The sequence below is a fragment of the Oncorhynchus kisutch genome, linkage group LG14 (genome assembly GCF_002021735.2).
Source record: "Oncorhynchus kisutch isolate 150728-3 linkage group LG14, Okis_V2, whole genome shotgun sequence".
Classification (NCBI taxonomy): Eukaryota; Metazoa; Chordata; class Actinopteri; order Salmoniformes; family Salmonidae; genus Oncorhynchus; species Oncorhynchus kisutch.
The window spans coordinates 39,220,527-39,232,716 of record NC_034187.2 but is presented as its reverse complement, the minus strand read 5'-3'; the positions used below and the strand labels follow the sequence as shown (position 1 = coordinate 39,232,716).

Genomic DNA, 12,190 nt, shown 5'->3' with positions numbered 1-12,190 from the left:
CCAGAAATCTTGCTTGTTTGTAGGTGACCAAATACTTATTTTCCACCATAATTTGCAAATAAATTCATTAAAAATCCTACAATGTGATTTTCTGGATTTTTTTCTTCTTCTCATTTTGTCTGTCATAGTTGAAGTGTACCTATGATGAAAATTACAGGCCTCTCTCATCTTTTTAAGTGGGAGAACTTGCACAATTGGTGGCAGACTAAATACTTTTTTGCCACACTGTATAACAATATTTTGGAGGTGATTTGGTATTCAAAAAACGAAAGTGAGCGATTGTAATCTGAATAAAGGCAAAAATAGTATTTGAAAGAGTATTTTTATCATAATTATATTAACAAAAGCATAAATATATTGATGAAGAAATACTGTACTGCTGTTTTGAGTTAGAAATTTAACACTTCAGAGTACTTAATCATTGAATACATTGCAGGCAGGTGGAAGTTCACACCTACAGTAGCCAGGCTATTAAGCGTCTATTGTCCTGCTAATCGGGCCACAAGTGTTTGAAAACCTGTTTTCAAAATAAATAATACGACCGGCCAGGAGTTGGCTACAGTAAGAGCAAAATAATCTTCACAAAATATAAGAATAAAAACCTTAGTGTAACAACAGTTTTAGTAAGTAATACTGAAGTCATGCACAAGTATCAGTTTCTATTTAGGTTTATGTCACCCATTCATTGTCAGAGACACAGTAGGCCCCGAAAGCATAATCAGTGCTAACTCCCCGCTGTGCTGGTATGAAGCAATGAAGTGGTGACGCAGAGTACCGTACTAAACCACAAATGACCTCTAAGTCCTGCAGCATAATCGCAAAAACTTTTAGTGGAGCAACCACTGTATGAACTACACATTGACACCTCTAGCCCAAAGCGGGAGGTTTAAAAATAATAATCTTAGTCACCCAAGTACCGCAGCATGTTTTTAAAAACATCTGCACATTAAGTTACATTCACCAACATAAAATCCATACCAGTCAAGCCAACTTGAGGACAGACAAAAGTAATGTGTGAACTTACAGTTGTCCTCCATATGTTTGTTGACATCCTCCTCAGCAGGGAACACTTGGTTCATAGAAGCCAGAAAGGTCTGCAACATCAAAAGCACTTCTGTTATAAACATTTACACCATCTAAACATTTTAATGAGAAGTCCTCCACCAGTAGCGGTATACTAAGAGTCAGACCATTTATTTATGTCTCATAACATGTTCTAGTTCAATTTAGGAGATATACACTGCTCAAAAAAATAACACATCCTAGAATGAATGAAATATTCTTATTAAATACTTTTTTCTTTACATAGTTGAATGTGCTGACAACAAAATCACACAAAAATGATAAATGGAAATCAAATGTATCAACCCATGGAGGTCTGGATTTGGAGTCACACTCAAAATTAAAGTGGAAAACCACACTACAGGCTGATCCAACTTTGTAATGTCCTTAAAACAAGTCAAAAGGAGGCTCAGTAGTGTGTGTGGCCTCCACATGCCTCCCTACAACGCCTGGGCATGCTCCTGATGAGGTGGCGGATGGTCTCCTGAGGGATCTCCTCCCAGACCTGGACTAAAGCATCCGCCAACTCCTGGACAGTCTGTGGTGCAACGTGGCGTTGGTGGATGGAGTGAGACATGATGTCCCAGAGGTGCTCAATTGGATTCAGGTCTGAGGAACGGGCGGGCCAGTCCATAGCATCAATGCCTTCCTCCTGGGTTCCTCTTGGAACTGCTGACACACTCCAGCCACATGAGGTCTAGCATTGTCTTGCATTAGGAGGAACCCAGGGCCAACCGCACCAGCATATGGTCTCACAAGGGGTCTGAGGATCTCATCTCGGTACCTAATGGCAGTCAGGCTACCTCTGGCGAGCACATGGAGGGCTGTGCGGCCCCGCAAAGAAATGCCACCCCACACCATGACTGACCCACCGCCAAACCGGTCATGCTGGAGGATGTTGCAGGCAGCAGAACGTTCTCCACGGCGTCTCCAGACTCTGTCACGTCTGTCACTTGTGCTCAGTGTGAACCTGCTTTCATCTGTGAAGAGCACAGTGCGCCAGTGGCGAATTTGCCAATCTTGGTGTTCTCTGGCAAATGCCAAGCGTCCTGCATGGTGTTGGGCTGTAAGCACAACCCCCAATTGTGGACGTCGGGCCCTCATGGAGTCTGTTTCTGACCGTTTGAGCAGACACATGCACATTTGTGGCCTGCTGGAGCTCATTTTGCAGGGCTCTGGCAGTGCTCCTCCTGCTCCTCCTTGCACAAAGGCGGAGGTAGCGATCCTGCTGCTGGGTTGTTGCCCTCCTACGGCCTCCTCCACGTCTCCTGATGTACTGGCCTGTCTCCTGGTAGCGCCTGCATGCTCTGGTTCTACGCTGACAGACACAGCAAACCTTCTTGCCACAGCTCGTATTGATGTGCCATCCTGGATGAGGTGCACTACCTGAGCCACATGTGTGGGTTGTAGACTCCGTCTCATGCTACCACTAGTGTGAACCACCGCCAGCATTCAAAATTGACCAAAACATCAGCCAGAAAGCATAGGAACTGAGAAGTGGTCTGTGGTCACCACCTGCAGAACCACTCCTTTATTGGGGGTGTCTTGCTAATTGCCTATAATTTCCACCTGTTGTCTATTCCATTTGCACAACAGTATGTGACATTTATTGTCAATCAGTGTTGCTTCCTAAGTGGACAGTTTGATTTCACAGAAGTGTGATTGACTTGGAGTTACATTGTGTTGTTTAAGTGTTCCCTTTATTTTTTTGAGCAGTGTATATAGATATACACTACCCATTCAAGGGTTTTTCTGTATTTTTTTTAACCATTTTCTACATTGTAGAATAATAGTGAAGACATCAAAAAAATGAAATAACATATGGAATCATGTAGTAACCAAAAAAGTGTTAAATCAAAATATATTTTATATTGAGATTCTTCAAATAGCCATCCTTTGTCTTAATGACAGCTTCGCACACTCTTGGAATTCTCTAAACCTGCTTCATGAGGTAGTCACCTGGAATGCATTTCAATTAACAGGTATGCCTTCTTAAAAGTGAATGTGGAATTTTTTTTCCTTCTTAATGCGTTTGGGCCAATCAGTTGTGTTGTGACAAGGTAGGGGGGTATACAGAAGATAGCCCTATTTGGTAAAATACCAAGTCCATATTATGGCAAGAACAGCTCAAATAAGCAAAGAGAAACAACAGTCCATTACTTTAAGACATGAAGATCAGTCAAAATGGAACATTTGAAGAACTTTGAAAGTTTCTTCAAGTGCAGTCGCAAAAACCATCAAGCGCTTTGATGAAACTAGCTCCAATGCGGACCGCAACAGGAATGGAAGACCCCGAGGTACCACTGCTGCAGAGAATACTTTAATTAGAGTTACCAGCCTCAGAAATTGCAGACCAAAAAAATGCATCACAGAGTTCAAGTAACAGACATCTTAACATCAACTGTTCAGAGGAGACTGTGTGAATCAGGCCTTCATGGTCAAATTGCTGCAAAGAAACCACTACTAAAGAACACCAATAAGAATAAGAGACTTGCTTGGACCAAGAAACAAGAGCAATGGACATTAGACCGGAGATTTTGGATTCCTACCACCATGTCTTTGTGAGATGCGGTGTGGGTGAACGGATGATCTCCGCATGTGTATTTCCCACCGTAAAGCATGGAGGAGGTGTTATGGTGTAATGGTGCTTTGCTGGTGACACTGGCTACCACAGCATTCTGCAGCGATACGCCATCCCATCTGGTTTGGGCTTAGTCAGAATATAATTTGTTTTTCAACAGGACAATAACTCAACACACCTCTAAGCTGTGTAAGGGCTATTTGAACAAGAAGGAGTGATGGAGTGCTGCATCAGATGACCTGGCCTCCATAATCCCCCGACCTCAACCAAAATCAGATGGTTTAGGATGAGTTGAACCGCAGAGTGAAGGAAAAGCAGCAAACAAGTGTTCAGCATATGTGGGAACTCCTTCAAGACTGTTGGAAAAGCATTCCAGTTGAAGCTGGTTGAGAGAATGCCAAGATAATGCAAAGCTGTCATCAAGGCAAGGGTGGCTATTTGAAGAATCTCAAATATAAAATATATTTGAATTTGCACAACACTTTTATAGCTGCTACATGATTCCATGTGTTATTTCAGTTTGTCTTCACTATTATTCAACAATGTAGAAAATAGTAAAAATAAAGAAATTTGACAGGTAGTGAATATACACATATATATATAAATACACACACACATATATATCACACACATATACATATATATACAGTTGAAGTCAGAAGTTTACATACACCTTAGCCAATTACATTTAAACTAATTTTCAAACAATTCCTGACATTTAATCCTAGTAAAGATTCCATTCCAAATAAGGTCAATTAGGATCACCACTTTATTTTAAGAACATGAAATTTCAATTTAATAGTAGAGAGAATGATTTATTTCAGCTTTTATTTATTTCATCACATTCCCAGTGAGACAGAAGATTACACACACTCAATTAGTATTTGGTAGCATTGCCTTTAAATTGTTTAACTTGTGTCAAACGTTTTGGGTAGCCTTCCACAAGCTCATTCCTCCTGATTCCTCCTGACAGAGCTGGTGTAACTGAGTCAGGCTGTAGACCTCCTGGCTCACACAAACTTTTCAAGTTTTGCCACAAATTTTCTATAGCATTGAGGTCAGGGCGTTGTGATGGCCACTCCAATACCATTTTGCCACAACTTTGGAAGTATGCTTGGGGTCATTGTCCATTTGGAAGACCCATTTGCAACCAAGCTTTAACTTGATGTCTTGAGATGTTGCCTCAATATATGGCATCATGAGGAAGGAAAATTATGTGCATCTATTTTGTGAAGTGCACCAGTCCCTCCTACAGCAAAGCACCGACCACAACATGATGCTGCCACCCCTGTGCTTCACGGTTGGGATGGTGTTCTTCGGCTTGCAAGCCTCCCCCTTTTCATCCAAAAATAACAATCATTGTCCCGATGTGCCGCTTTTTTTATGGCAGTTTTGGAGCAGTGGCTTCTTCCTTGCTGATCATTTCAGGTTATGTCGATATAGTACTCGTTTCACGGTGGATATTGATACTTTTGTACCTGTTTCCTCCAGCATCTTCACAAGGTCCTTTGCTGTTGTTCTGGGATTGATTTGCACTTTTCGCACCAAAGTACGTTCATCTCTAGGAGAGAGAACCCGTCGGCTTCGTGGTCCCATGGTGTTTATACTTGCGCACTATTATTTGTATAGATAAACATGGTACCTTCAGGCATTTGGAAATTGCTCCCAAGGATGAACCAGACTTGTGGAGGTCTACAATTTGATTTCTGAGGTCTTGGGTGATCTCTTTTGATTTTCCCATGATGTCAAGCAAAGAGGCACTGAGTTTGAAGGTAGGCCTTGAAATACATCCACAGGTACACTTCCAATTGACTCAAATGAAAAGCTTCTAAAGCCATGACATAATTTTTGTAAATTTTACAAGCTGTTTAAAGGCAGTCAACTTAGTGTATGTAAACTTCTGACCCACTGGAATTGTGATACAGTCAATTATAAGTGAAATAATCTGTCTGTAAACAATTGTTGGAAAAATTACTTGTGTCACGCACAAAGTAGATATCCTAACTGACTTGCCAAAACTATAGATTGTTAAATTTCTTGTTTTGAAGTGCACATCTGATTCAAATATTTTTTCTTTATTTTTTCCAGTCTGAACGGTCAAAAAGCAACTAGAATCAGATATTTCAAGCCACCTTCGTAGGTGGTTTGAAATAAGATACAAATCTGATTCCTGGCCATGGGACAAATCTGTGTATGTCCATTACATGAAATCAAAATCAAAATCAATTTAAAATACAAGTTAGAGGTCAACCAATTAATCGGAATGGGGCGATTAATTAGGGCCGATGTCACGACTTCCGCCGAAGTTGGCTCTCCTGCCTGTTCGGGCGGTGCTCGGCGGTCGTCGTCACCGTCCTACTAGCCACTACCGATCCCTTTTTCGTTTGTCTGTTGGTTTTGTCTTATTAGTTTCACCTGTGTATATTTTAGTTTAATTAACGTCCTTATATGTAGTAGGTTGTCCCTCCCTTGTTTTGTGCGGGATTGTTTTTGTATTCATGTCATTTGGTGTAGTACTTGTGTTTTATTCTCCGGTCTATTTTTGATCCTGTGTTGGATTATTCACCCTGTATGTTGGGTTGACCGTGTTTTTTGTGTGCCGGAGAATAAACTGTCGAATCACTGAAACCTGCTCTCTGCGCCTGATTCCACCCACCTTGATAAAACGTGACAGCCGATTTCAAGTTTTCATAACAATCGGAAATCTGTATATTTTTTTTTTTTTTTTACACCTTTATTTAACTAGGCAAGTCAGTTAAGAACAAATTCTTATTTTCAATGATGGCCGAGGAACAGTGGGTTTGTCACGTTCTGACCTTTATTTCCTTTGTTTTGTATTTATTTAGTATGGTCAGGGCGTGAGTTGGGTGGGCAGTCTATGTTTGATTTTCTATGATTTGGGGTTTTCTATGTTTCGGCCTAGTATGGTTCTCAATCAGAGGCAGGTGTCATTAGTTGTCTCTGATTGAGAATCATACTTAGGTAGCCTGGGTGTCACTGTGTGTTTGTGGGTGATTGTCTATGTTGTAGCTTCACGGTCGTCATTTGTTTATTGTTTTGTATACAGTGTCAGTACTTTCGGTATTAAAGATTTACCATGGACACTTACGACGCCGCATTTTGGTCCGATCCTTCTCGCCTCTCCTCTTCAGATGAAGAGGAGGACGGCCGTGACAGGGTTAACTGCCTGTTCAGGGGCAGAACGACAGATTTGTACCTTGTCAGCTCGGGGTTTGAACTTGCAACCTTCCAGCTACTAGTCCAACGCTCTAACCACTAGGCTACCCTGCCGCACATTCTTACTTTCAATGATGGCCTAGGGACGGTGGGCTAACTGCCTTGTTCAGGGGCAAAACGACAGATTTTTACCTTGTCAGCTCAGGGATTCAATCTTGCAACCTTACGGTTAACTAGTCCAACGCTCTAACCACCTGCCTCACGAGGAGCCTGCCTGTTACTTGAATGCAGTAAGAAGCCAAGGTAAGTTGCTGGCGAGAATTAAACTTAACTTATAAAAAACAATCAAAATCACTAGTTATAACTACACATGGTTGATGATATTACTAGTTTATCTAGCGTGTCCTGCGATGCATATAATCGATGCGGTGCGCATTCGCGAAAAAGGACTGTCGTTGCTCCAACGTGTACCTAACCATAAACATCAATGCCTTTCTTAAAATCAATACACAGAAGTACATATTTTTAAACCTGCATATTTAGCTAAAAGAAATCCAGGTTAGTATGTAATATTAATTAACCAGGTGAATTTGTGTCACTTCTCTTGCGTTCATTGCACGCAGAATCAGGGTATATGCAACAGTTTGGGCCGCCTGCCTCATTGCGAACTAATTTGCCAGAATTTTACGCAATTATGACATAACATTGAAGGTTGTGCAATGTAACAGCAATATTTAGACTTAGGGATGCCACCCGTTAGATAATATACAGAACGGTTCTGTATTTCACAGAAATAATTAACGTTTCGTTTTCGAAATTATAGTTTCCGGATTCGACCAGATTAATGACCTAAGGCTCGTATTTCTGTGTGTTATTATGTTATAATTATGTCTATGATTTGATATTTGATAGAGCAGTCTGACTGAGCGGTGGTAGGCAGCAGCAGGCTCATAAGCATTCATTCAAACAGCACTTTCGTGCGTTTTGCCAGCAGCTCTTCGCTGTGCTTCAAGCATTGCACTTTTGGTGTTTTTCAGAGTCAGTAAAAAGGCCTCTTTAGTGTCCTAAGTTGACATAACTGTTACCTTAATTGCCTACCGTCTGTAATCTGTTAGAGTCTTAAAACCTGTTGTGACTAGGGGGCAGTATTTTCATTTTTTACTTATTTTCCACCATAATTTGCAAATAAATTCATAAAAAATCCTACAATGTGATTTTCTGGATTTCTTTTTCTCATTTTGTCTGTCATAGTTGAAGTGTACCTATGATTAAAATTACAGGCCTCTCTCATCTTTTTAAGTGGGAGAACTTGCACAATTGGTGGCTGACTAAATACTTTTTGCCCCACTGTATAAGCACAGTTACGGTTTTGACTTAAAATCGGCTTAAACATCTTGAAGAATCCTTTTAAGAATGAATGGGCAAATATTGTAAAATCCAGGTCTGCAAAGCTGTTGCTTCCACAAAGTATTGACTCAGGGGTGTGAAGACTTATGTAAATGAGATCTGTATTTACATGTTCAATAAATGTGCAAAGAAATGTAAAACATGTTTTCACTTTGTCATTATTGGGTATTGTGTGTAGATGGGTAAGACAATACATCCCATTTAATCCATTTTGAACTCAGACTGTAACAACAAAATGTGGAATAAGTCAAGGGATATGAACACTTTCTGAAGGCACTGTAAATTGAAAGGAACAAGCTGCTTGTGCGAGAAACAAGGCCAGGGACATGGCAGGCTGATGAATAATTTAGTGGGAGGGAAACAGGATATGAGCTGTGTGTGTCCTGGCTAGCGATATGAGCTCAGACTTGATTCTGTACTGTTACTGTGGGAACACAGCCGTGTATTTACATATTTACGACAACTTATACACACTGTGACAGGCCTAAACCCACTCCTGCCCAGATCATTTTATGAGCTCTACGTATGTATAGGTATGTGCGCGTCTGTGTGTGTATATGTATGTCTAAGCTGCTTACCCCACTGGCACAAACAGGATGTAAGCAAAAACAGAATAAGCTTTGTGTGCAGCGGCTAATAAAGAGCTGCCAACCCCAACAACAATGGGAGCATTACTCCCCGCTAACAAGACATAGCCAGGATGCTCTAGCCCCGGGCTGACAGAGGGTCATAGGCAGAGCTGTGATTTAATGAGCAGAAGTGAGCAGTGAAAGTTGTTCAATTAGGCACGGTATCCCTTAATGACTGGTTCTGGGCCTGTTTAGCTGTTAAATAGTTCATAATGGTTTCTGGTTAAGGATAAAAAGTAAACAGGGAGGGTAATATAAAGCCTTGTTCATAATGCACCCCTTAAAATCCCAACCCCGTGGAATTATAATTTGCTAATAAAAAAACCCACATAAAAATCTGTTCGTTTAAAATAGAGATGTTATTTTTGCATTGGATGCGTCTCAATCCCCCGCTCCGCCTATGTCGCACTTCCGGATCTGCAGTGAAATGTGACAGGGGTAGAGCGGTGTTTGTCAAACCATGAGACATCCCGAAAATCGCTGTTCTCACAAAACTGTCTGTAGCGTCCAAACGGTTTGGCTACAAACTATGGCCTACAAACCCCTCTATTACTGTCACAAAAACAATGGTGTTTCTTTTACTCTATGACCTCCATAAGTGTCAGGAGACTCGTCTGAAGTCTGTACAGACGATCTGCCATCGTCTGTCTGTACCGAAGCATGGTGGTCGCAGCATCATGCTGTTGGGACGTTTTTCAGCAGCAGGGACTGGGAGACTAGTCAGGATCGAGGGAAAGATGAATGGAGCAAAGTACAGAGATCCTTGAAGAAGCAAGAGCAATCAGGACCTCAGACTGGGGCAAAGGTTCACCTTCCAACAGGACAACGACCCTAAGCACACAGCCAAGACAATGCAGGAGTGGCTTTGCGACAAGTCTGAATGTCCTTGAGTGGCCCAGCCAGAGCCCGGACTTGAACCCGATCTAACATCTCTGGAGAGACCTGAAAATAGCTGTGCAGTGATGCTCCCCATCCAACCTGACAGAGCTTGAGAAAATCTACAGAGAAGAATGGGAGAAACTCCCCAAATACAGGTGTATCAAGCTTGTAGCGTCATACCCAAGAAGACAAGGCTGTAATCGCTGCCAAAGTAAAGGGTCTATATGTGATTTTTTTAGTTTGACATTTTAAATACATTTGCAAAAATCTTTTTAAAAAACAACAGTTTTTGCTTTCTCCTTATGGGGTATTGTGTGTAGATGAGGGAAAAAACGATTTCATAAATTTTAGAATAAAGCTGTAACAAAACGTGGAAAATGTGAAGGGGTCTGAATACTTTCAGAATGCACTGTATATGGAGCCTGTTGCCAAACATATAGGGTTAAATACCTGTAAAAAAAATCTTTCTTATATCTCTCAGATATAGGAGAGACACTTCAGAACAAACTTCCTTTGATATTATTTTGGGACTATCAGATACACATAACATGAAATTACCCAGGGAATCGATAGATCATCATTCAGATATAATATTAAGAATGGGTGAACCTTTCCTTTACCGTTGAAAATACTGGAATACTGACTGTCCAAACAGTATGTTAGAAGTGATCAAATCAGATGTGTGTGTGTGTGTGTTCAGACAGCACTCATTTGCTGACATGGCTATGCTAGTTGTCATAGTAACAACGGGTGTGTGTACAGTGGTTTAGCCTGATTGGTGGTGGTGCTCGTGCATCCTATCACTCCGAAGTTATGTAGCAAGCTAAGGTGACAACAATGCCTTCCATGGCCGTTTCCAAGCTTGGAATGTTCAAAATCATAGTGTAAGAACACTTTTAAAGACTCAAAGCATAAGAAGATCCAACATTATAAACAAGTCATTTTTTTCTAGCCACAGCAGTCAAATGTTTAGCTTGCACATTCAGTAATTTATTTGTACACAATTAACAAGCTACCACATGTTCTTCTCAAAACTGTCAACAGAGTCGCTAGCAAGCAACAAGATATGCCAAATATTAGTCTAAAAACCACTTGAGGGAAAATAAATCAGATTGGACCTTTCAGACAAGTTACATGACCAGGATTCAGATTTGTATCTTATTTCAAACCACCTACAAAGGTCGGCTTGAAATATCTGATTCCATTTGCTTTTTGGCTGTTCAGACTGCAGGACAAAAAAGAAGATTTGAATCAGATATGCAAAACAATTATATTTGAGTCACTTCAAACTGCCAATATGAACAAGAGTTAGCTAACTAACCACACTGTCAGCTAGCTACAGTTTAAGTCGGAAGTATACAAAACCTTAGGTTGGAGTCATTAAAACTCGTTTCTCAACCACTCCACAAATTTCTTGCTAACAAACTATAGTTTTGGCAATTCGGTTGGGACATCTACTTTGTGCTTGACACAAGTAATTTTTCCAACAATAGTTTAAAAACAGATTATTCCACTTATAATTCACTGTATCACAATTCCAGTAGGTCAGAAGTTAACTTAGTGTATGTAAACTGTGTTTTTAAACAGCTTGGAAAATTCCAGAAAATTATGTAATGGATTTAGAAGATTCTGATAGGCTAATTGACATCATTTGAGTCAATTGGAGGTGTACCTGTGGATGTATTTCAAGGCCTACCTTCAAACTCAGTGCCTCTTTGATTGACATCATGGGAAAATCAAAAGAAATCAGCCAAGACCTCAGAAAAACAACTGTAGACCTTCACAAGTCTGGTTCATCCTTGGGAGAAATTTCCTGAAGGTACCACATTCATCGGTACAAACAATAGTATGCATGTGTAAACACCATGGGACCACGCAGCCGTCATACCGCTCAGGAAGGAGACACGTTCGGTCTCCGAGAGATGAACATACTGTGGTGCGAAAAGTGCAAATCAATCCCAGAACAACAGCAAAGGACCTTGTGAAGATGCTGGCGGAAACAGGTACAAAAGTATCTATATCCACAGTAAAACGAGTCCTATATCGACATAATAGGGCGGCAGGTAGCCTAGCGGTTAGAGCATTGGACTAGTAACCGAAAGGTTGCAAGATCAAATCCCCAAGCTGACAAGGTAAAAAAATCTGTCGTTCTGCCCCTGAACAAGGCAGTTAACCCACTGTTCCTAGGCGTCATGGAAATTAAGAATTTGTTCTTCACTGACTTTTCTAGTAAAATAAAAAAATAAAAAATGTTTAAATAATCTGAAAGGCCTCTCAGCAAGAAAGAAGCCACTGTTCTAAAACCGCCATAAAAAAGCCAGACTACCGTTTGCAACTGCACATGGGGACAAAGATCGTAATTTTGGGAGAAATGTCCTCTGGTCTGATGAAACAAAAATAGAACTGTTTGGCCATAATGACCATCATTATGTTTGGAGGAAAAAGGGGGAGGCTT

At 40.8% G+C, this 12,190-nt stretch overlaps 1 protein-coding gene across 7 annotated transcripts in view; it reads right to left on the bottom strand.

Moving 5' to 3' along the window:
• Window positions 1–12,190, bottom strand: part of myo6b (myosin VIb) — a 93,324-nt gene that overhangs the window by 66,659 nt on the left and 14,475 nt on the right. For all 7 annotated transcript variants that reach the window (XR_004202787.1, XR_004202788.1, XR_004202786.1 and 4 more), the window contains exon 3: window positions 1,025–1,094. Coding sequence is in view for 4 of the 7 variants with exons in the window: in XM_020500883.2 (XP_020356472.1) it covers window positions 1,025–1,094 (70 nt within the window). In the remaining 3 variants the exon portion in view is untranslated. The remainder of the gene's footprint in view (window positions 1–1,024; window positions 1,095–12,190) is intronic.